At 31.0% G+C, this 22,831-nt stretch overlaps 3 protein-coding genes across 3 annotated transcripts; 1 reads left to right on the top strand and 2 right to left on the bottom strand.

Annotated features, from left to right (window-relative positions):
• Positions 1-546: 546 nt before the first annotated feature.
• Positions 547-2,749, top strand: LOC122601211 (cytochrome P450 86B1-like). Its single transcript, XM_043773976.1, has 2 exons — positions 547-1,764; positions 2,345-2,749. The coding sequence occupies exons 1-2, from the start codon at positions 556-558 to the stop codon at positions 2,747-2,749; spliced, it is 1,614 nt and encodes a 537-aa protein (XP_043629911.1). The 5' UTR covers positions 547-555.
• Positions 2,750-2,827: 78 nt separating this feature from the next.
• LOC122601218 (uncharacterized protein YpgQ) lies at positions 2,828-5,203 on the bottom strand. Its single transcript, XM_043773985.1, has 6 exons — positions 4,844-5,203; positions 4,699-4,748; positions 4,030-4,127; positions 3,719-3,817; positions 3,384-3,556; positions 2,828-3,040 (listed from the first exon to the last, which is right to left on the bottom strand). The coding sequence occupies exons 1-6, from the start codon at positions 5,093-5,095 to the stop codon at positions 2,954-2,956; spliced, it is 759 nt and encodes a 252-aa protein (XP_043629920.1). The 5' UTR covers positions 5,096-5,203; the 3' UTR covers positions 2,828-2,953.
• A 1,543-nt stretch (positions 5,204-6,746) lies between these two features.
• LOC122604351 (serine carboxypeptidase-like 34) lies at positions 6,747-14,797 on the bottom strand. Its single transcript, XM_043777244.1, has 9 exons — positions 14,473-14,797; positions 8,892-8,999; positions 8,601-8,696; positions 8,413-8,505; positions 8,226-8,314; positions 7,842-8,132; positions 7,561-7,697; positions 7,259-7,457; positions 6,747-7,003 (listed from the first exon to the last, which is right to left on the bottom strand). Exons 1-9 carry the CDS (start codon positions 14,747-14,749, stop codon positions 6,854-6,856), a joined length of 1,440 nt encoding a protein of 479 aa, XP_043633179.1. The 5' UTR covers positions 14,750-14,797; the 3' UTR covers positions 6,747-6,853.
• Positions 14,798-22,831: the final 8,034 nt, after the last annotated feature.

Raw genomic sequence — 22,831 nt, 5'->3', positions numbered from 1 at the left:
AAGTTTAATAATGTAATGAATTTCATTTACTACAATATATTTCATTCAGCTAATCCAACCCATTCATTTTACCATTTTTAACAAATTATCTGAAAGATATAAACTAAATCTGGATAATACATGGACCATCTAGAAAAAACTATATATAATTACAAAAAATATATTTTTAACATGACTTGGAACCATAAAACGTTCCTAAACAATGTATATAGATAGTGGTAGTTCACCTTTGTTAAGACTTGGGGTACTTAGGTTAACCTCCATACCAACTATTCCCAAGAAAAGAAATACAACACCTAAAAGGGCAACCCAAATTCTTGATTACCCTAATTCACCTAAATTATTAGTAAAAAACAAACATCCCACTTGTACTCATACTAATAACATCTTTCATTTCTGCTCACCAAATCCAATTCTCATGCACCACAAGCAACACTTTTTTCACTCCAACCCTCATATAACACATGACTTGCCTTCCCTTAACATATCTTCAACATGAATCATCACCCTACACTCTCTGCCCTCAACACCACCACCACCACCACCACCACCACCATGTTGACCACTTCTTCTCTTTCAATTTCTCCGGTCACTAGCCGGATAATCTTGGCAAATGTTCAAGTCTTGGAGCTTTTTGTTGCTCTTTTGGTTTTTGTTGTCATACATTCTCTAAGACAAAGGAAACGGAAAGGGCTACCCGTGTGGCCTTTGGTAGGGATGTTGCCATCTTTAGTGCTTGGTCTTCGGGTTGATATGTATGAATGGATTTCTCAAATCCTTTGTAAACAAAACGGAACCTTTGTGTTTATGGGCCCGTGGTTTACAAATCTTAACTGTATAGTGACTTCTGACCCTCGTAACCTGGAGCATCTTCTTAAAACACGATTTCAAGCGTATCCGAAAGGCCCGTATTTTAGACATGCCCTTCGGGATCTTCTTGGGAATGGAATCTTTAATGCAGACGACGATATTTGGCAGAAACAAAGGAAGACCGCAAGCATTGAATTTCATTCGTCTAAATTTAGAAATATGACTACTGAGTCGTTATTGGAGCTCGTTCATAAAAGATTGTTGCCTGTTTTGGAGGAGTCTGTAAAACAATCTAGTGAGATTGATCTACAAGACATCCTTTTAAGATTAACGTTTGATAATGTTTGCATGATAGCTTTCGGGGTTGACCCAGGTTGTTTAAGTCCTGGGCTACCTGAAATACCATTTGCTCAAGCCTTTGAAGCAGCTACTGAAGCAACTATCCTACGTTTTGTTACTCCTACTCTAGTTTGGAAGATCATGAGGCATCTTAACCTCGGGTCAGAAAAAAGACTGAAGGATTCCATAATAGGAGTAGATAATTTTGCAGATGAAGTGATTCGAACCAGGAAGAAAGAACTCCTTTTGCATGCTGATGACAAGAAACAACGGTCTGATTTGTTAACAATCTTTATGGGGCATAAAGATGAACAGGGGGAACCTTTTTCAGATAAGTTTTTACGCGATATTTGTGTAAACTTCATACTTGCTGGAAGGGACACTTCTTCAGTGGCGTTGAGCTGGTTTTTCTGGCTTCTTGATCGGAATCCAACTGTGGAGGAAAAGATTTTGGTTGAGATAAGTCGCATTGTGAACGCAAGGAAAGATGAGAGTGAGAATGAAAGTGGGGATCTGATATTTAGACCAGAGGAGGTGAAGAAGATGGATTATCTACATGCTGCTTTGTCCGAGTCCTTGAGGTTATACCCTTCAGTACCAGTGGATCATAAGGAGGTAACACTTGTGACTCTTTATCTATTAATTCAATTACATGATTGATTTCTTAAGCTTTATGAGAACCGGGCCTCAATGATCAACTACTTGGTCAATCTCTTGTTAGTCAAGGTTGCACGATGGGTGGGTCAGGTGGGCTGGGTAAACAGTCGAAACAGTTCCATGTTGAAACGGGTCGGAATGGGCCTGTTCAGTTGCACCGATCCACACACTTTGTAGCCTATTTTTGAAATCTTATCTATTAATGACCAATGTGTTCAATATGAATACAAAAGGTATACTATCACATTATTATCCAAATCATCAAGTTAAATATATTAGAAGGTTGCGTGTGTTATATATCATATATATTTAGAAGGTTGTGTGTGTTAAATATAGATTCAGCCAATTTCAACCTATTTACCCCATTTAACCCTATCCCCTTTCGGCTAAATCTATTAATTTGACCTGTTAGAAGGAAAATACAACCCAATTTGATCCAGTCATAACTCAATTGGCTAAAAGTCAAAACTGCTACCTTGGGATATATTAAAACCATAAGCTCATTAAATTGTTTCCCCTTCAAATATACAATATACAGGTTGTTGAAGATGATGTATTTCCAGATGGAACGGTCTTGAAAAAAGGGACAAAAGTTGTTTACGCCATCTATGCAATGGGAAGAATGGAAGCAATATGGGGAAAGGACTGCAGAGAATTCAGGCCAGAGAGATGGCTAAGGGACGGTCGATTCATGAGTGAATCAGCCTACAAATTTACCGCCTTTAATGGTGGCCCGAGGTTGTGCTTGGGGAAAGACTTTGCCTACTACCAGATGAAATTTGCTGCTGCCTCCATCTTATACCGGTATAAAGTGGTGGTGAAAGAAAATCATCCGGTAGCTCCAAAGCTTGCACTCACTATGTACATGAAGCATGGGCTAAAAGTGAAGCTTTGCAAGCGTAATAAGTCTGAACTCCAGATGTATCACAACATGAAATATTGAGCTACTAGTGATGTGTGATGTTTATGTGTTCTATATTACTTATTCTTTTCCTAAGATTTTTTGTTTTGGATCATTATATATTTATAAGTCGATATTGTATTGCACAGAATGCAGAAAGATGATAAGTAGACAGGGGAAGAAGAAAAAAATGGAAATGCATTTTATTGTAACTTACATATAAAATAAAAGATTTGTTGCTGATACTCATGCTTTCCCTTCCCATTCTTCATAGAATTCTTTTAGAAACTCCTCCATAAACTTGTGCCTTTTTTCAGCTCTTCTTTTCCCAGCCTGAGAGTCAACAAATATTTCCGATCTTTAGAAAAATTAATTTATTGGAAAAAAAAAAAGGAGTCTATCTTGAGTTTTGATTGTTCAATAATCAATGATCATCTTCAAATTTGATATGCTCCTAAACTAAAAACTTATATATGACCAATTTTGACAACAAATGTAATACCATATGTGAATGTGAATTTTCAAATCAGGCAATAACTCCCTTTTAGACAGATGTGTGATTGAAAGAGATGCACAAAACGATGACAGATTTATGAAAAGGTCGATTATAGTATCTAGAGCTGCCAATTTTGTTCTAGACTTTGATGCATTTATAGAAGCGAGAATATAAATTTACCTCTGTTTTCATTAAATCCTTAAGCTTAAAGAGCTTCTCGTGAAAATGATTCACAGTTGTTTGTTCATCTTTATTCATGTATTGGGTCTTCGACAAGTCCACTCGGGGCTGAATACTAGGATCATGAAGCACTCTGTTTCTACTTCCACCAAAGGTAAAACAACGAGCAATTCCTGCAACCATGATGTGTTATGGTTAAATATTTTAGCATGCCCACATGTAAGCAGCCTCAAAATGCTTATATAACTATCATATGACATTGTGTTAGCAGAATTATAACACTAAAAGAGAACAACTGATTAGTTCCGAGACCTAAAGAGTAGATGAGGATATACCAATAGCACCAATTGCATCAAGGCGGTCAGCATCTTGCACAATACCAAACTCCGGTATATGAGAACCATTGGCGAGTCCACTTACTTCCTCTTTGAAACCTTTACAATACATATATGATTGAAGTACTAGATAAAAATTCAAATGAAGTTGACAGTAATACACAGATTTAACACATCAATTTTTTTAAAGTTAAATCAATATACTCGGTGAATATGAAGATATGAACTTTGACCCCATCAAATGATTCCTTGTGTGTGTGCGTATGAATACAAACTATTAACTAAAATGGAGCTTAGTAAAATGAGCTTACCCATTCCCTTTATAATAGCTAAAATTTTGCTGCTTGTATCCATATCCATACCCTCTTTTTCGAGAAAATCCTCTACAATTTTCTCCTCAGATGGATCCCTGCATCACAAATAAAAGGATATCGGCATAAATTATTTGCAACCGAAAGGAAGTGAAGGTAATGAAAACATGAAGTACTAATTAATCAAATTGTCATAGAAATAAAGGGGCTTCGTATCTCAGAACGTAAACACCCTAACACGATTTGTCATAGTGTGTATGAAACTTAAATCATGTGCATTGTATGTAATGAACTTTCAAATCCCGGTTATTGTATGTATCTAGGTATATATGGCAACCATATAAGCTGGTCCACGGTGTCAGTTTGCAAGTTATTGATTAGTAAGGTACATACTACATACAATAACCGGATTTAAAAATTCATTACTTAAAATGCACAAGATTGAAGTTTGGTACACACTATGACAGTTCGTGTAAAATTGTTTGCATTTTGAGGTATTAAACCCTATAAAAAAATTACATCCCAATTAACCTCCCCCGTTGAAGACGGTATTGGGACCAAAAAACCCGTGGGAGACAGGCATTGGAAGTTACTTCACTTTACTTCTTTAGTTAGTGTAAAAGCAGACCTGATATTAAATAATGTGAATCAAATAGAGAAACTACGTACCTCAAGTATTTGTAGTCTCCTATATCGTGTAGGAGTGCAGCTAGCTCAACCTGCAGCAACAGTTGTTATAATATTTTGTATTTTTGTATCTGTATGTATGAAATGTATTAAAAAAAAAAAAAAAAAAAAAAAAAAAAAAACATACGATTTGTAGTGAAATTGGTGAGTTGGAAGGAGGATGGGATTGTTGTTGTTGTTCAAGAGCAAGGGAGAGGGCGAGATCGCGAACACGGAAAGCGTGAGCAGCATCGTGGGATGCATCGTTTCCTTTCATCTTCACTTCCACTAGTTGTTCTGCTTTTCTTACTATTTCGCTTTTCTCCCTCATTTTTCCCCTTCTTTCCTTTCCTTTCCTTTCTTTCTGCTTCACTGTGTGTGTGTATGTGTGTTTGACCATCTTAAGCAGCGCAGACTTGACTTTATTTTGTTTTTTTTAAGAATTGTGGTCCATAATTATTTGATCTTATCTTTTTTTTGATATTTTGCTTTTTTTTTTTCAATTAACTTAATGCTCCTAATGTAAATAAAAGATTACGCATTAAATAGTCGTATATTTATCATAAAATTTAAAAGATGGTTTAATAGGAAAGATATAAATTTTCAAAATGAATGTTAAATACAATCCTTGAAACATTTAGCATTTTTATAAAGAAAAATCCAAAGATCTTCTATTCATTCCACTGCATGTGTTCGTGCAAAATGTACAAGAAATAGATGTATTTCAGGTTATATATCAAAGACAAGAACTTAAACATTTAAGGGTGACAGTGGTCATTCATTCATTCAGTCCATTCGTACGAAGTTTGGTAATTTTCCCAACATAGCTCAATTTCAACAAAAATTGATGTTTATAAATAACTTCAGTCTGTAGCATTTTATAAATTTGACTAACTTAACCTTTGGAACAGGAGATAAAACAAAATTCAATGGAAATTAGACTTGAAAAGGTTTTAAATAACTCTACTTAAAAGTTGATTTTTGTTAAACACAAATATCACCCAATTCAAGCCAAATAAATTCCTAACAAATTTATCAATTACAACTTAAATAACATCTTAAAAACTAAACTGATTCAAACAATCAAAACGCTATCATTTGTATATCAAGACTCAATTAACACTTAATTTTTATCAAACTTCTTTATCATCAACAAAAGTAGCCAAATTCCTACACATGCATCTATACAAATGTATGGACTATCTTTGAAAATATGCATACTTATATATCATTATTAACAACACTTGAATTATTTTCATCATGCTAACTACAATTCTCGACAAGCAAGGATTGGATCAAACTATTAACAGTTTTGACTCTGGAAATAGAAATTAAAGGTTAAGTCGTTACTTCACATAAAACTGAAGGTTCTTTTCAACCTTTGGTTGAACCTAAAAGTAGCTTCCCCATAAACTGTAATAGACGGTATTGGAACTGATGATCCGCATAAAAACGGTGTGGGTGTTACTTACTACCCTAAATAATATAATCTTCAAATCCTAATAAATAAACTAACACCAATAAATGATAAATCAAAATAAAGAATCAAACCTTCAAAATCGATGCTAAAACTTCATCCACTCATAGGAAAAAAAAAAACCTCCAACCCAAGACTTAGACAATTTCAAAATCCCCTGCTTTCTTCTTAAAGAATCATAACCATGAATTCCTTTAAATCTTGAAGAATAAGCTAAAAGATGAAGAATTATTGTTATAATATAGTTATGGTTGGATTTTTTATTAGAATGAAAATACATTTCCTTGATGAGATTGTTATTATTGGTTACCTCTATTCTTTTTCTCTATTGGTAGTCACCAACCCACACACATGCACTATACACGCCCTAAAACAAAAGGTAGAGAAGTGTTCTAGATATCTAGATTTTTCCAAATGTGACCTAATTTAATTAGATTTTTCAATGTACCCTAGTTTAGACTTTTAGTAACGATTGAAAGATCAGTCACCATATTAGTTTTCAATTAACAGAACAAAGAAACTACTCATGAACAGGGAAAAATATTCATGATGGTAAAACTATAGACAAAAGAGATGATGATAACCTACAACCAAATTTGTAGGCTTTATACACTAAAAATGGATATAGTGTATCAATCAATGATAAAAATCAAAAATCTAAAGTAGCTAATCCTAGAAAATCTAAAAAGGTACAGTTGGCAACGTTTTATTGGATAGAAAGTGCTTAATGATTTGAAGGGCTTCCTTGGGTTTGAATGTAGGTACTTGATGTCCAGCTCCTCTAATTGTCACAAACATCAATCCATCATATTGAATTGTCCATCCACCAACCTATATATCCATCATTACATTCCAAAGTGTTATTATCTAACATTCATTTCCATTCTTTGTATTTCTAAAGAGGTGCCAAAGACACTGGCTAGCGTATATGTTAGCCAGCCAGTGTGAGACAGATCGAGTGATCTCAGTTAAAGATGTGATTGTACGTGTTAAACAAGGAAAAATAACAAAAATGATAGAATTTCCATTATTTTTCTCTTTTTTGTAATGAAAAAACATATTTTGTTCCAAATATTTTTAAATTACCTGACTTTTGCTGTACCACGGAGTCCATTCTTGGACTGTTTTCAAACCAAGTTTTTGCAATGACATTCTTGTAGAGGTCACAGGAATCCTTCCATCAGTATCTCCGCTGAACACCCATACACGAAGACCACCCGCAACAAGTTTTTTGATTACCGGGAGTATAGAATCTGGAGAGTCTTGCCAATATCCTATAGCATCGCTGTTTTATATATATATATATAGCCCGTAATAAGTACAAATATAAAACAAGTGGTTTGATTGATCAGGGAAAGGGTCAAAGGGATAGTTAGTATGAAACTTACCTACAATGTCTCCATGGATAGGAAATTTTCGTGGTATTAGCATGAAGCGCTCGTTGGACCTTCGGATTATTCATATATGACTCTGTATATTGTGGTTGACACGGGTCGTACCCAGTTGGTTTTTTATGCCATTCTTTCTGTCATCAATTTAAACTTTGTATTTCAATCTCTTTTTAGAGGTAAAGATGAGCTAATAGAATGATCAAACCACGAGTGAAGCCAACAACAAGGGACATTTACAGTAGTAAAAACGTTTCGTGATTAATTAGTACTATACTTACGTGCATTGAGAAAATTTGAGGAGAAATGTTGCCAAGCATATGTGCACGTTGAGTTGAATTCGCCTTAGCCTCAACACACGATGGCGTATACAAACTATACATGTCAATAATTTTGTAAACTTCAAAGTATGCACCCATTGCTGTATCACAAGCTGGAGTTGGTTTGGATTGGCTAAAGTTGCAGTTTTTCTTAACATCATTATACACACGATCTGATATCACTGCGTGATCCCAAGCGTAATCAATCATTCCTGTTTGATCCATTTCATCATCCACCAATGCGTTTCCTATCTGCATTTATTTTTGTGTTTCATAAATGCTTATTTTGTGACAAAATATATTACAAAAGTCATAAATTCAAGGAGTGATGGATCGAATACTAACGATAAATCCCTTGAAGTTTATGCGATCCTGCTTTGGAAGGCACTTGTTTTTATCGAATATAACCTCTGATAGTTGCGGAACATAGTGCCCTGATGAAAATGAAAACACATACATTGACTCTTAGTTTTGCCTTTTTTTGGTTTAATAAAACAAAAATATCAAGCATTTGAATGTGTATATTAACTACCTGCATAACTTTCACCCGAAATGTAGAATTCATGGGACTTGTACTGCGGAAATCTTTTAAACCAGTTGAGCAGAAACGTGTACGAATCTTGGGCTATATCATTGATTTATTATGAATTGTTATCGAATGAAATGACTAATTATATATGTATAGATATGTATAAATAAATGTGTATATGTATAATGTACCTGTTAGAGTGTCACCAAGATCCTTCAAATCAGTACTCGTGTTGGAGTATGAAAAACCAACACCAACCGGGGACTCGAGAAATAACAAGTTGGCAGCTATATATATACATGATACATAAACATATTAGCTAGTAACAAACATTTGTAAATATTATCATTCACATTACAAGTTAATTGAGTGATTAACTTATGTAATCACACCAATAAATACTAGTAGTTCTTTCATCCATAACATTTTTATGTATTTTGCTTCTCCAATGAAATAAAACAATTTATATATATTTTTTTTACCTTTGTTCCAAGCTTTATTGTTAAAACGGAGCTCCGTCTTGCCCTTGACAGCTACAAAAGGTCCTAACTCCTCTAAATTTCCATATCCAATAGAGGAACATCCAGGACCTGATTCATTTTTATAAATAACAAAAGAGCCTCAATCAAAGCAAATATATGTATAATGTATCATTTAAGTTATTAACACAGAGGAGTCATGGCGAAAAGGTCAACGGTCAGACCACTTATGTTTGAGTCAAAGTCAACTTATCTAATTTCAACAGAAAAACCACGATCTGTTTATAAATTTCAAATCAAACTTTATCATTCTACCAATCATATCTTTGATAAACATATCACAAGTGTAACTTTAATAACTAACTATAGGAGTATATAATCTATAAATTATAATTATGGTATCTTTATCAAGATACCTTGTTCTAAAAAAACTTTTAATATTAGAAAATTGTCATGCATAGTCAAATTACAGTCTTAACGTGGTATTAGATATGTGCTTTTAGAAAGAAATAAATATAGCATTAATGCATCTTATCAAATGATAATCCCGCACTATATTTTCATGGAAACTGTTAAACAAATCCCTTAAGGTTTTACTTAAGGTGCATAAAAAAATTATACATTTTCATATTAAAACTCTAGCCCTAAATTTTATGGTAAGTGTACAACTAGTTAATGCAGCTTAACGAAAGTCCTTAAAGACTTCATTTAGCAAAACCCTATTTTTATTATCATGCATAAGTTTACGTTTATACATACAAATATATGTATTAATATCGATCTACTGGGTCACTGACAAAAATCATATTTGACAAATTTTACTTGATCATTAGAATCAAAGAACTTTTATTCTGAACATTATTTATCACATGAGAGAATATAGACGAAGTGGCAACATTATCTACTTATCCATGAGTTTGTTTTACGAGTAACTTTTTAAGAGGATGAGGCCTTCTGGGCTGTCGTCATATATTGCGTGGGCCTAAAAGCTGACAACCTTTTTATATTGGGTCAAAAGGCCCTTCCATATAAAAGTCCAAAATGACATCTAGTTTGAAAGAATAATTTAAAAAGGGACAACGACTGAACGACGTCGTATCGAACTATCAATTCCTCACCAATGACACGTGTGATCGTTCTCACATTATTGAATGACAACTTCACACACTGTTTCAAAACCATTTCGAACGCGTTGATTAACGACTTAAACTGATAACGGATCGATTGTTAAATATGACTAGGTATAATATTTTAGTTCAACCAGCTAAAGATTGACCGACAAATTTTCTTTTGCTGGTAAGAAGCCGGTTTTCTATCTAGACATAATTTTGAGTTTATAGCAACTTAATTAAGATTAAGATTTTTTAAACTTTTTTAACCCATGATTTAAAGAAAAGCATAATAACATAAATAATTGAAAATGATAATTAAAAAGTTTATATTCTAAAATTTTTCTCGTGTTTAAAAAGTTTATCTTGTAACACTTTCTCGAGTTTACAAGGGAAATATAAATTAAAATTTTTTAGATTTTATTTTTTAAAACAACAAGTTAGTAAATAATTAACATTCAAGGTCCACAATGACATCCAAGTAAAAATAAGAGCGTAATTACCCGCGCGTTAAGGTGGTGAGATGGTTGGGTAATAAGTCATAAAGTGTGATAACTCATAGAGTGTGATAGCCAACTGTCATAACCGTACGGGTTCCTCCTTCGGATTTAAAAATTCGTCGAAAATATATCGAATGACATCTCTAATGAAAGAGCATGAAATTTTAAGAACACCCATATAATTTTTATAATTTATCGATGTACGATTTTTGAAATAAAAGATTTTGAATGAATTGGACGAACGAATAATTTATAGAGGAGAGAAAAAAAATGATTGTTAAGGAGACAGAAAAGGTATTATAGTTATTTTAAGTAAATATAAAATTGATTGCGGAGCATTTTGAGAAAGTAAATGTTAAAACTTAAAATTTAGACAGACGTTTTTTGCTTTATAATATAGTATAGATATCTTTAAGGTTACTTAACAGTTAATAGATAATACACATACATATGATGTGGCTATGTATACGAATTCTAATGAAAAGAAAAAAAAATACGTCCACAAAGTTAAAAATATGATACTCCTCAAAGTCATGGGAAACATGGGCAAAATTAAGCTACTAGAGAGTGATCTAAGTAATAAAATATTGTTAATTGAAGACTTAATATTAGTCCCTTTGAAAGTAAAATTCTTCCAACCCACATTTAAATGAAACTATTAAAGTCATTGAATGGAGAATAAAGCAAAGTGGTCACAATAAGAGATAAAAGGGGGACCAAATGCTTTCATTCACTTGTGGCATTGAAGATTACTCTCAATGGTGTAAATTTTCTATCACAAGATAATATTCTTCTTCCCCATTTAAAACATCTCTAAAATCCATTCACAAATTTAAGAAACTAAGTTTCTATAAAAAATATAAAACATACAATGTTATGTCTGTTTTATAGTTGCGAGCTTCTAAACCTAGGCGGGTGGGTACTATTGATGTTAAATTTTGGCAAGACATAGGTTAAGTTTATATTGGCCACCAATGACAATCTAAGAATAAAACGACCTCTTAGAAACTATGACGGGAAAGAAAAAAAGTTTGAGAGGGTTTAACTACCAAATTCGTACTCCTCAAGTAGGCGGGCTATGTCTGTTAAAGTTTACAAACCTTTTGATTTGAAATCCAATTAATTAGTATAGTCCAGGGTCTGAAAATCTTCATAACTTCAACATAGGTTAAAGGTATGAACTTTTATGCAAAAGCATGGCACGTTTGGCGCTTTAACAATAGTACATATAGATGTTGTAACACATATAAGCTATATTTCTTTGGATACCAAAAAGTATCAAAGGGAAACAAGATGGTAGTTAACAATCAACTATTCATTGATAGATTTGGATAAATGTCTATTCATTTCCACTTACTTCAAGGATGAATGGTGTGATCACTAACACAAAACAAACTTGTATTTTGATTTACATGTATTATTCATATTGTAACCAGTAGCGGAATCAGCAGGGGCTAGTCGGTAAATAGAATCACAAATAAAAGCAAAAAAATTGACATGTTCGTGAAAATTGACTTCTGCACTAGTTTTAGTTTGTTCAAATTGAGGACCATATCTTCCACTAGCATCTTCCCATGTTATAACTCCTAAAGTTATTGAGTGAACATGTTCTCTAACATATATTGAGTCTATATACATTTTTTGTTTCATTAATATGTAAATATAATTGTTTAGTGTAATAGTTACAAGATATAATTATTTAGTGATGATTTATAAATATAGTTTTTTTTTTATCAATTGATAGTATTTTATAATGATTGAAAATGTTCTATTATCGTATCCAATTGTATTGTAATGTAATTATTATTGTATATCTATCTCGCATACTATATATATTATATATATATATATAACATACGAAGTTAATTATAGACAAGAAAAATGGAGTTTGTCCTGTTGGTTATATCCAAAATGTGTTTTTTTAACGTGAGAACTTAATCATTCAAGTAAAACCTGGAATTTGTTGGATCCATATATCGTTTTCGGGAACATAAATTTTATAATTGGTGTGTCTAACACTCAACCAATGTCAAAGTTCAAAATAACATTACAACAATATTTATGAGATTGAAACTTATCGTCTTCAACTATACTTCTATATCATAATCACAATTCTATACTCTCATATTAAAAAGTTATAAACTAAAATAATAGAAAATACTCATATTACGCGTACTTATTTATTTACACAATATATCTTTTATTTTTAAAATATCTGCATTACTCCCTTTATTTTCATTATTTTTGCATTAACTATATACACTACATACTTGTTGTCAGTGTCACCATCATCGCCACCAGTCACCTCTGCCATCACCACTGTATTGCATTGGTACCCCTCTAATCTAAGATAATAGACTTTCATCTTTTGATATTTCATATTTTCTTTTATCAATAAAAAATATTAAAACTTCAAAATAAAAATTTCTTAAATATTTTTACCCATGGTTTCCATTGAATTTTTGATACGTCACTTTAATAGTGATTTTATATCTTAAGTACGTGGATTACATATAGTCAATATTCATATCAAAAATATTTGATTTTAAAATGATTTTCTGACAACCGGTGAGTATCATGGAATGCCGTTATATTTTGGTAACATTTAAGAAAATAACTACTTACCAAATTATTAGAAAATCTTTTCAATGACAGTTATCTAGTCGTGTTGTAGCATCAGCTAAAAAAAAAGAGGCGGTTCATCAAGTACCAAAAACTTTAGAGAAACCATGCTTAAATGTTAAAATTGTTATAAAAGGTATTTTTGAAATTTTAAAAAATTAGTTCCAATTTACATATTGGGGAAAAACACCATATTAGTATCTAAAAATTGTCAATGATAAGGTTTTCGATTTTAGGAAATTCACCATGGTTTGAGTCTCACTTCCTACATTTATGGAGGTGGATTTTTCAAGAGTCTTATATTTCGTCGTAAGTATACATATAATTTAAATGTAGAAACTAGATTAGTTTGTTGTTGAAAAGAATAGTATCTAAACATTTAATAGAGTTTTTCATGATATTATTTGCTCAAATTAATGTAATACATAGTTTGTAAGGTAAAATCTACAACTTTTAATTGCTAGATTATATTATTATAAAAATATTGGTTTAAATTTCTTTCTAAACACTCACTGATATAATTTCGAATTAATAATATATGATTGATGAATTTTTATTTTTTATCTATTTATTTATTTATTTATTTATTATTATTTTTTTTTGGCTATTTGCAAGGTTTGAGAGTATATAAAAGTTTTAGTTTTAAACTGTTTCGGGTTTTTTTTTTTTTTATGTATATTCTTCCAAAATCCTATCATCATATATATGGTTAGGATTCGTATCGGGATCAACAATAACAAGGTGCAAGAATAAAACAAAAAAGGTATTTATAATTCGACAAATTGCTCGCTAGATGCAACTATTAGTCATACTCGCATAATAAATACGAGTTCCACCTGCTTCTAGTCTAATTTTACAGATTCCAAATTTCCAATATATTTATGACTACAAAAGTAGAAAAAAACTTAAATACATTACTCCGTATAATCTAAGATTTTCTAAAAAAATAATGTAGCATTGATTACACATTAACATATACCCGAGGACACATGTTAAACAAACTAAATAAACAAATACCCAACAAATCCATAATATTCTACAATTACTTTTATATATGATGCCTTCTTTTACAAAGCTATCCAAGTTTTTAAGAAAAAACCAAGAAATTTTTAGATATTTTTATTTTAAAATGAACAGCAACAAATGCATGTCCACACACATTTAAAGCTATATCATGTACACTAAAATCAACAATCTTTTGATTGGTAAGTCATGTCTATCAAAACGAAAATTGTGGTATAGAATGATACAACTAGCACGTTTTAGTCTGGTCAATTATCAACTTATGATTCATACAATAAGTATTTTTACTAATTAAACACAATGTGAGAGAAAAAAAATAATAAATGTTACCTCCGTTTAGCCATAGAAGTAAAGGCTTTTTTTGTGGGCAATCCATTGCTTCAAAAAACCAATAAAACAGTGCTCTGCCATGGCTTTCATTGACTGTAATATACCCAGCATACTGCTTAAAGGTAACCGGGGGTTGGCCCGGGAGACGGGTCACTCGGTCCGCATTTTGTTCTAGCAATGCTTGACCGGTTGGAGGGAGTTGGCCAGAAACAACAACTACACTCCACCTTAAAATGACTATGAAGAGAAAACTACATGTCCATGATGAGGGGTTCATTTTGTGTGTATGTATGAGTGTGTGAGTGTGTTATGATATGATTGAAGCAAAGATAAATATTATGATATATATACACACAAGTTGTTATTGACTCCATAAATATAGGTAGCAAGTTTCGTTTTCATGGGCATCAACGTTGAAAATATCTACTGTATTATAGTCGTGACCCTACTCTACAACTTGTATTTTTATTTGTTTACTTTTCTTTTTTTTAACGATAGAGGGGATAAATATTTAACACATCCGACTTTAGTACGCATCTGCAGGATTCGAACCTAACAATGCCTTAAAAGGGCTTTTTAACCATGTGTATATAAATACAGCGTTGCTAAGGATCATCACCATATTAAATGTGACGGAATTGGAATCCTTGACAACCCGTTGGAAAAAATCACAAAAGAAAAACTTCTATCACTCCATGTAAAAATTATACAAATTATCTTAATCTTATTTTAAATTAGACGATGTCTTTAAGTATTTCGGGACTTCGGAAAAAAAAAAAAATCCACTAATCCACTTAAAAGTCCACTCCAAATAAAATTCCTTAAGATTAAGGTATTTATCTCATTGACATTTATTTATTTATTCAATTCAACTTTTCCTTTTATGTAACAGTCATTAATTTAACTCTACTAGCTAATCACCCTACATATTATACGGGCAGGTGTTAAGATTACAATTTATTTAAAAGTCATAATCTATAATATAATTAAAAGAGGGGTTGGAGTACACTTGACACCCCTAATCTCCTTCTTTGAACCTAATCCTCTCTCCTTATTAATTCTCTATTTTTTAAATATTTAATTTAATTTAATAAATGGCAAACCTTATTAATAATTAAAAACTTTTTTTTATCCTTAAAAGTCTCCCAAAAATTATTATTTATATATACAACCTAGAAAAAACTCACATATTCTCAACAAAAAAAACTACGGCCAAAAAATTGTTGATGAATTGGTATGTTTTTTTCAAATTATATACTTTGGTACAAATTTTTTATTTAACTAAATTTGAAAAAAAAAATGTAAACTGAAATCAATATTTATATGGAGTTATTTTTCATATGTTTCTTCTTTAGCTTTCGTATTGATTAAGTTGTGATATTGGTCATATTGATGGTTGCTCGAATCATACTAGTTTTGTTTAATATATTTTGAGATTACCCGTCCGTTAAACGGGATTACATTAACTATGTTAAAAATTTAATAATAATTCAAATCTCATATCTCTGACTTCAAAATAATACTATAATAACAAATTTTAGTCTACATTCTTGTTTTCCTATTTCAACAACCCTTTTGATAATACTTATATTTTACTTTAGTTATCATGACATCGGAGAAAATATATATATTAATTAGTTAATTTGAAGAAGATACTATGAAAAAATTAATTAACTATTTATACAGGTTTTGATTTTAGTTTCTTTTTTTTTTTCAAAAAGATTAAGTAAAATAGAAACCTTACATGATTATCTTGTAAATCATTTTAGAATCATAATATCTTAAAATAAGTTTCCTTTTTTTATTGTGCCCACTTTTAATTATTTTTTTGATGATGTCATAAAATTATTAAGATAATATATTAACATGTTATAAAAGTCTTTTTTAAAATAGAATGACATTATCACAATTTTTTTTTTATTAATATAAGAGATATCGCCGAATTCAAGTCATTTTATGCAAATATGTCACTATAAAGTGACACTTTAATGAGATTGTGAAGATATAACAAACATATTTAAAGTGTATTAAAACTAAAAAAGGTGAAGTAATATCTTAGAGCTGACGTGCAATCTTTTTAAAATTTTGTGAAAATGAATATGTCAATAATCGTTGGTTATATAGATAGTTTTTGTACATCGTGTATATTAATTATTTATTTATAAAAATGATTTATAAAAATGAGGTTTTGTTAATGGGAGGTGTAAACGAGTTGTATTTTTAAAGATAAATTTTTAATATGAAAATATAAATTTTTTATGAACATTAACAACAATTTTTAATGTTGCAGTTTATTTTTTTAATAAAAATAACAGTAGCAACTGAAAAGAAAAAATAAAAAGTTTCAATGGATTGATCCGATTTTAACTCGGACTGTTTTGACTTCCAAAATAGCTCATTTGTGACATAAATATATCTTACCTCGTGTAGTCAAATGGCAAGCTTTTACCACTTCTTAAGGGTTTTACTTTTAGTGTATATCATTCAATATTTTGTTCAAGTGGTGGGACAGTAGGGGTATAAACGAGACAATACAGTTCGCGAGCTACCCGAATTTGACTCGCAAAATATTCAAAATCGACTCGGTTTTAGGCTAGTCGAGCTCGAGCTCGAGCTACTCGAGTAGACTTTCGAATCGAACTCGAGTCTCAGTCTCAATATAACCTACTCGAAAAGCTCGCGAGCTTAATCGAGTCTGTACTTATTTACAATCTTACCCTTGAATATTATATATTTTTACATAATTTATATTCTACCGAGCCAAGCTTAATCGAGTCGAGCTTATAAGAGTAAATTGATTTAATATTTTTTTCAATTCTTAATCGAGTCGAGCTCGAACGTGTCGATTCGTAAAGCGAGCTCGAGCTTGAAAATAAAGGTTCGGTCGAGCTCGAGTCGAGTTTCGAGCTTCGAGTTTTACAATTGAGTCGAGCTCGAGCTTGTTACTGTGTCGGCTCGATTACACCCCTAGGTGGGAGGGCATGCCTCTGTTCAAAATATAAATAATCAATACTAATTTGATGTATTATTTAGTGTATTAATTAGATTGAAACTTTACTGTTCAAAGGATAAATAATTAATACTTTTATATCTTACCAGAACTCGTAATAATACATAAATGATTATTGATTAAATGGTACATATTGTGACATTGTGTGTAATTGAAACTTGAAATACTCTTCATTCCGTGAGTGAAGGTGAAGATTTCGCTCTTAGACTTTCTAAACTTTGTGACTATCAAAATAAAATCTCATAAAATTTAGAGCTAGAGTCAAAATAATATAACAATACTTTGATATTTTTTTCTTTTTTTTTTTTTGCTTTAGGCTCATGCTATATCTGTAATTGACTCATAAACTATAAGTTGTTAGACACCATGTCTTGACTTATTAGGTGCTTAGTGCTTTATATATTAAACACCATGTCTTTAATTTTTCTGTTTATCGTACGTGAGTGCACCATAGACTATAGATAATAGATAAATGAATATATAAACAACGAAGTATTCAGTCAAATTATACGAAAAGTAAGTATTTGGTAGTCACTAAGATTTAAATTTGAGTTTTTTTTGTAATTAAGTTCATGTAAATAAGCTTTGTTTAACTACTAAGAGTTTTAGTAGATTATGATTTCTAATAAGCCAATGTGGTTTCGGATACTTTTTTTTCTTTTATATTTTTTATTAATTATTTTATATGTATTTATGTTCATAAATAAACGTACTACAAACTCTGGCAATTTTAACAAGAATCTTTTATTATACTAAAACACAGTTGCTCTAATAACTTATCGACCAATCATAGCTCTCGATTTTTTAATGTTGACTTTTGTTTTCAATTTTGACTTTAATTTACACCTTTTTGTTTTCCATCACAAATTTACACTTTTTACCCAATAATTTCGATATAATAAATAAATAATAATATCTAATATATATCCGATAGAATAATAGCTAATATTTATCCAATAAAATTATAACTAATATATATCCAATAATATGTTCTATCATATATATATATATATATATCAAAAAATATATATATATAATAAATTAAATTTAATGTAAATATATCAAGATCTTAATAGTAATTGATTAATGGTAATATTTTAATATTAATAGAGATAGTTGAACTTATGACTTATTAACCAACTATATCGCTCAGTTTCATCAAATTGACTCTCGATGATGTCACCATTTAGTTTTTTACATAATTTTATTTAATTAACAAAAAACAAATAACTAAAATAATTATTTTACAATGTTATTAAAATTGGTTTCTATCTACAAAGTCCAGCTTTCACACAAGAATAATTGTACATTGCAGTATCTCGAGTTAAGTCGGGAAGGGGCTTTAAGGTGTTAATATGTGACAAAGATGAGAAGAGAAAAGACATTACAATAAATTTCGACTATAAAAAAGTCTTTCAACTGCCGAATGAGGGTATATGCTTCCAATATTATTTTTTTTACATTAGTTTTCTTTCTATTAGCTTAGCATTCTTGACATTTGAATTAAACACATAATATCTACATATATCTTCAACTTTGAACTTATAAGTTTTTATGAATTACATATATTAATATCTATTTTTAATAATGTCGTAAGTCTTGTGTCCAGTGTTGAACACGGGTCTAAAATATAATATAATAAGAGAACAAAATTTTTGTCCAACTAAAATTAATTAAGGGTGAAAATTCCTTCAAGTTCCTTAACTAGTTAAATTAAAAAATCTTAATTTTTGAATTGAAATTAAAAGATAAGATTTAAAGATTAACTTTCAATTTATTCTTTTAATTTTGATCCAAAAATCGAGATCGATATAAGAGCTGTAGTCAATTGTATTGCACTTAAAGGTTTGACCATTTATTTCACCTCTTCGCTGTAATCCAATTTGTTGACACTCCACAAAGGCGCAAACAATATTTTTGTCTTCAAACAAAAGCAATGATTGATAAAAATGAATGCATATAGGAATGAGTTATTACTTTTATCTTGGAAAATGGTAAATCTTTCTAATTAAATAGCCTAATAATATACTAATTTTTTTTTCTAATATTGTTCCTGATTTTTCCACATGTCATAATCACATAATTAAGAAGATTATTAGACTATTTAATTAGAATGATTAATCATGTCATCTTGTTATTATTATACGTTTAAAATTGAAACCTTATTAAACTATCAAAGAAACACATGCATAATCAGGATTGGAACCAAAATAATGTTGCATTATTAGGCATCAATGGCTGTTTTGTATTTTCTAAATTATGCAATACATCACGTAAGAAGTTTCTAATTACAGCAACCACCTATTTAATCTTTGACAGGTTGTTCACAAGAGATATCAATAAGATTTTTATAACCATTATTGCAAAATGGATCAAAATTTTAATGTATATATTTATACAAAATTAGTATCTGGTATTAATTTATGAATAGAGTAACATGAATGGGTCCTCTAACCAACTAACTCTCCCATTAAAATGTCGGTAACAATTATATAGTGAGACAATTAAAATCACATAATTTTGTTTCTTAGTTGAAATAATCACATTAGTATATAAGAAACAAACAAAGGCAACACACACAGAATCACACAAGTGTTCACAATGTGGTATATGTCATGTCCAGTGTCGGTTTAAGGTTTTTGGTGGCCTTAAACGAAATCAAATTTGGGGCCTTACTTCATTAGCATACTAATTAAAATAAAATATAAAAAACGCAAAAAGAAACCCAATAAGATTGTTAATACAATACAAATTATATAATGATACATAATTCAAATTTCAAACACCAAGCCTATTACAAAAATTAGGCCTTAGATTTTTGAAGGCCTAAAACGATTGCTTAGCCTCCACTAATTGTTGAGCCGGATGTGGTCATGTTTAAGAAAAAACGTTGGCACCAACAGGTTAGATTGAATCATGTTGAAAAACTTTCATCCTTACATTTGAGTATCACAACATTAGAAACAAATTTGGTGAGCTTGAAGGCTTCGGTTATAGTCTCCCATCCAGAGGAGTTTTTAAAAAAAACTTTTTATAAAGTTTTTTATTGTTTTATCAAGTTTTTAGACAAGCTTTTTACCGTTAATGAAAATCTTTTCCAGAATATGTAGAATAATTTTAAATCATTTACACTCTTTTTGTTCTTTGTCTCATAATTAAAAATTACAATATTTATAAAAAAAAAAAAAAAAAATAGGTTTAAGCAATAACTTGATGAAATTTCTGTTGATAAAAGCTTTTTAACCAATTCCTTTTTGGTCCTTGTAGTACATAGGATTTTCGGAGTTAGCTATGGGTCAAATCTTTGTCGGGTTTCCCTACTTTCAAGCTTTTCTCACTTTTGGTCCAATTCCTTTTTGGTCCTTGTAGTATATAGGATTTTCGGATTTAGTCCATGGGTTAAATCTTTGTCTTTGGTCCCTACTTTCAAGCTTCACACTTTTGGTCCTTTTCGTTCATTTCCCGTTCCATATATGTTATCCTTTTACTCATTATCCATAACTAAACTATCTTAAAGTATTCAGCTAATTGAAAAAAGAAAAGGTGTCTAATATTTGTTTTTTTTATAAAATCTATCAAATTACTCTAGATATTATAACAATTTTAATTCAATAATATTATCTTCACGTCTCAACTCTTGTAGAAGTATTCATTTGTAGGGTTATTAGAAAGGTTTGGTAATTTGGTTGTGTCATTATGGTTACTAGGAAAAGATAATACATTAGTTTTTGGACAAAAATAATGCAAATCCTACACCAAAATTGCATCAAGGACACTCTAAACATCATTTATCATAAAATTATTTCAGAGTGGCTGATGATACAAAATATCCCGCCAAGTCCAGATTTTCCTTTCCAATGGAATCGCAGAACAAACGGGGGACGGAAGCAATTTTCTGGCCATGAGCCAAGAGGTTTTCATGGTATGATATCTTTTTGAATGATATAGTTATTTCGTTAAGACTCTTAACACTCAACATAATTTTTGGGTCAAGGATCCAAAGCCTTAACAGCATGAAATATGTTTTCAGATCAAAAATAATTCTTTTGCAAAGATACTCGCTCAAAGCCAAAAGAGCTGGTAAAGACACCAGTCACTTATAACACAACGGAGCAAATGTTTTAGGGACTGCCATCAGGAGACCAATAATCCAACCAAACAAAGTTACAGCAAGAAACCTAAGTATATAATGGGACTCCCACCATAAAGCATCGTTTAAGAAAGCACCACTTCCATTTACCAACACGGGCAAAGTTTTCCCCTTAAAAAATGGAATGCTCTATGATATTGCAATAAAGATTGTAATGAGATCACATCATAAACAGGGGCTATAAAAATATAACAGACCCTGCGTGATGTTATATATTGTTAAAGCTCTTAACACTGAAGATACTTTTCGGGTCAAGGATCCAGCAGAATGAAGAGTGCAGTTGCTTATAGTATTTGAATTATTCTGCAGATTTGAAAAAACCCTCCTACATGATGCTCGTTTAAGTCACAAGAGCCACATATGTTTATTATGGTAAACCCACCAGTCACTTATAACACAATGTTAATATGCTACTAAGGCATATAGGCGACGGGGCAATTCTTTTAGGGACAGCCAGTAGGAGACCAATAACCCAACCAAAATAAAATTACCACAAGAAACCTTGCAGACTATAAATATGGAATGGGACACCCACCATAAAGCATCTTTTCATCAAGGAAGCACCACTTCCATTTTACCAAAACAGGCTTTGCCTTTAAACTTCCAATTCATTTCCGGACTTATTGGAAGTGATGGTATGTTGCAATTCTATCCATACCATTTTATTGCAATCATTTATATAATCGCACAGAAAAGCCACAGCTGAGATTCAAGCCCACCAATAATGAGTAAGATCATAAGACCTTTACAAATGAAAGGGACTAAAACATTTTAGCAGGATCGCAATACTGATTTTGCAAAGACTGGAATGACCCATATTAAAATCTTGGTTTTAACAACTTTGCTTTATAACATGCAAACAAAATCAACAAGAAAATCTAATAGCAACTAAAAGCAAAGCCAAATTTGACCTTAAAAAATCACCCATATATTTCCGGTGTATTTTTAACCCATACTCATCTAACATGCCAACCACCAGATACCAAAACCAACAAATTTGAAACTCAAATCCAGACTGCATGTTGAATAATATGGGATATTGCACGACATCATTTAAAACAAAAACCAATCCTTTAAAAAGGTCACTAATGATAAGACATTGTTTCCAAACTACTACGTGATTGGACAAAAACAGTAGAGACATTGTCCACAACCAAAACAAGAGAAGGGACAAAAAAACAAAGACGGAAGATGCAACA

Source organism: Erigeron canadensis, chromosome 1, assembly GCF_010389155.1.
Source record: "Erigeron canadensis isolate Cc75 chromosome 1, C_canadensis_v1, whole genome shotgun sequence".
In the NCBI taxonomy this organism is placed as follows: domain Eukaryota; kingdom Viridiplantae; phylum Streptophyta; class Magnoliopsida; order Asterales; family Asteraceae; genus Erigeron; species Erigeron canadensis.
The sequence above is the reverse complement of the archived record's forward strand: the minus strand, read 5'-3'. Positions and strand labels throughout refer to the sequence as shown.

What these genes read in the sequence shown, in the direction of transcription:
- LOC122601211 (XM_043773976.1), top strand. Translation starts at nt 556, where the DNA reads ATGTTGACCACTTCTTCTCTTTCAATTTCTCCGGTCACTAGCCGGATA. An exon ending in TACCAGTGGATCATAAGGAG is followed by an intron (nt 1,765 to 2,344) that starts GTAACACTTGTG and finishes TACAATATACAG; the next exon opens with GTTGTTGAAGATGATGTATT.
- LOC122604351 (XM_043777244.1), bottom strand. Translation starts at nt 14,749, where the DNA reads ATGAACCCCTCATCATGGACATGTAGTTTTCTCTTCATAGTCATTTTA. An exon ending in CAATAAAGCTTGGAACAAAG is followed by an intron (nt 8,697 to 8,891) that starts GTAAAAAAAATA and finishes GTATATATATAG; the next exon opens with CTGCCAACTTGTTATTTCTC. An exon ending in TCTTGGTGACACTCTAACAG is followed by an intron (nt 8,506 to 8,600) that starts GTACATTATACA and finishes TCAATGATATAG; the next exon opens with CCCAAGATTCGTACACGTTT.
- LOC122601218 (XM_043773985.1), bottom strand. Translation starts at nt 5,095, where the DNA reads ATGGTCAAACACACATACACACACACAGTGAAGCAGAAAGAAAGGAAA. An exon ending in TGATGCAATTGGTGCTATTG is followed by an intron (nt 3,557 to 3,718) that starts GTATATCCTCAT and finishes TCATGGTTGCAG; the next exon opens with GAATTGCTCGTTGTTTTACC. An exon ending in AGGATTTAATGAAAACAGAG is followed by an intron (nt 3,041 to 3,383) that starts GTAAATTTATAT and finishes GTTGACTCTCAG; the next exon opens with GCTGGGAAAAGAAGAGCTGA.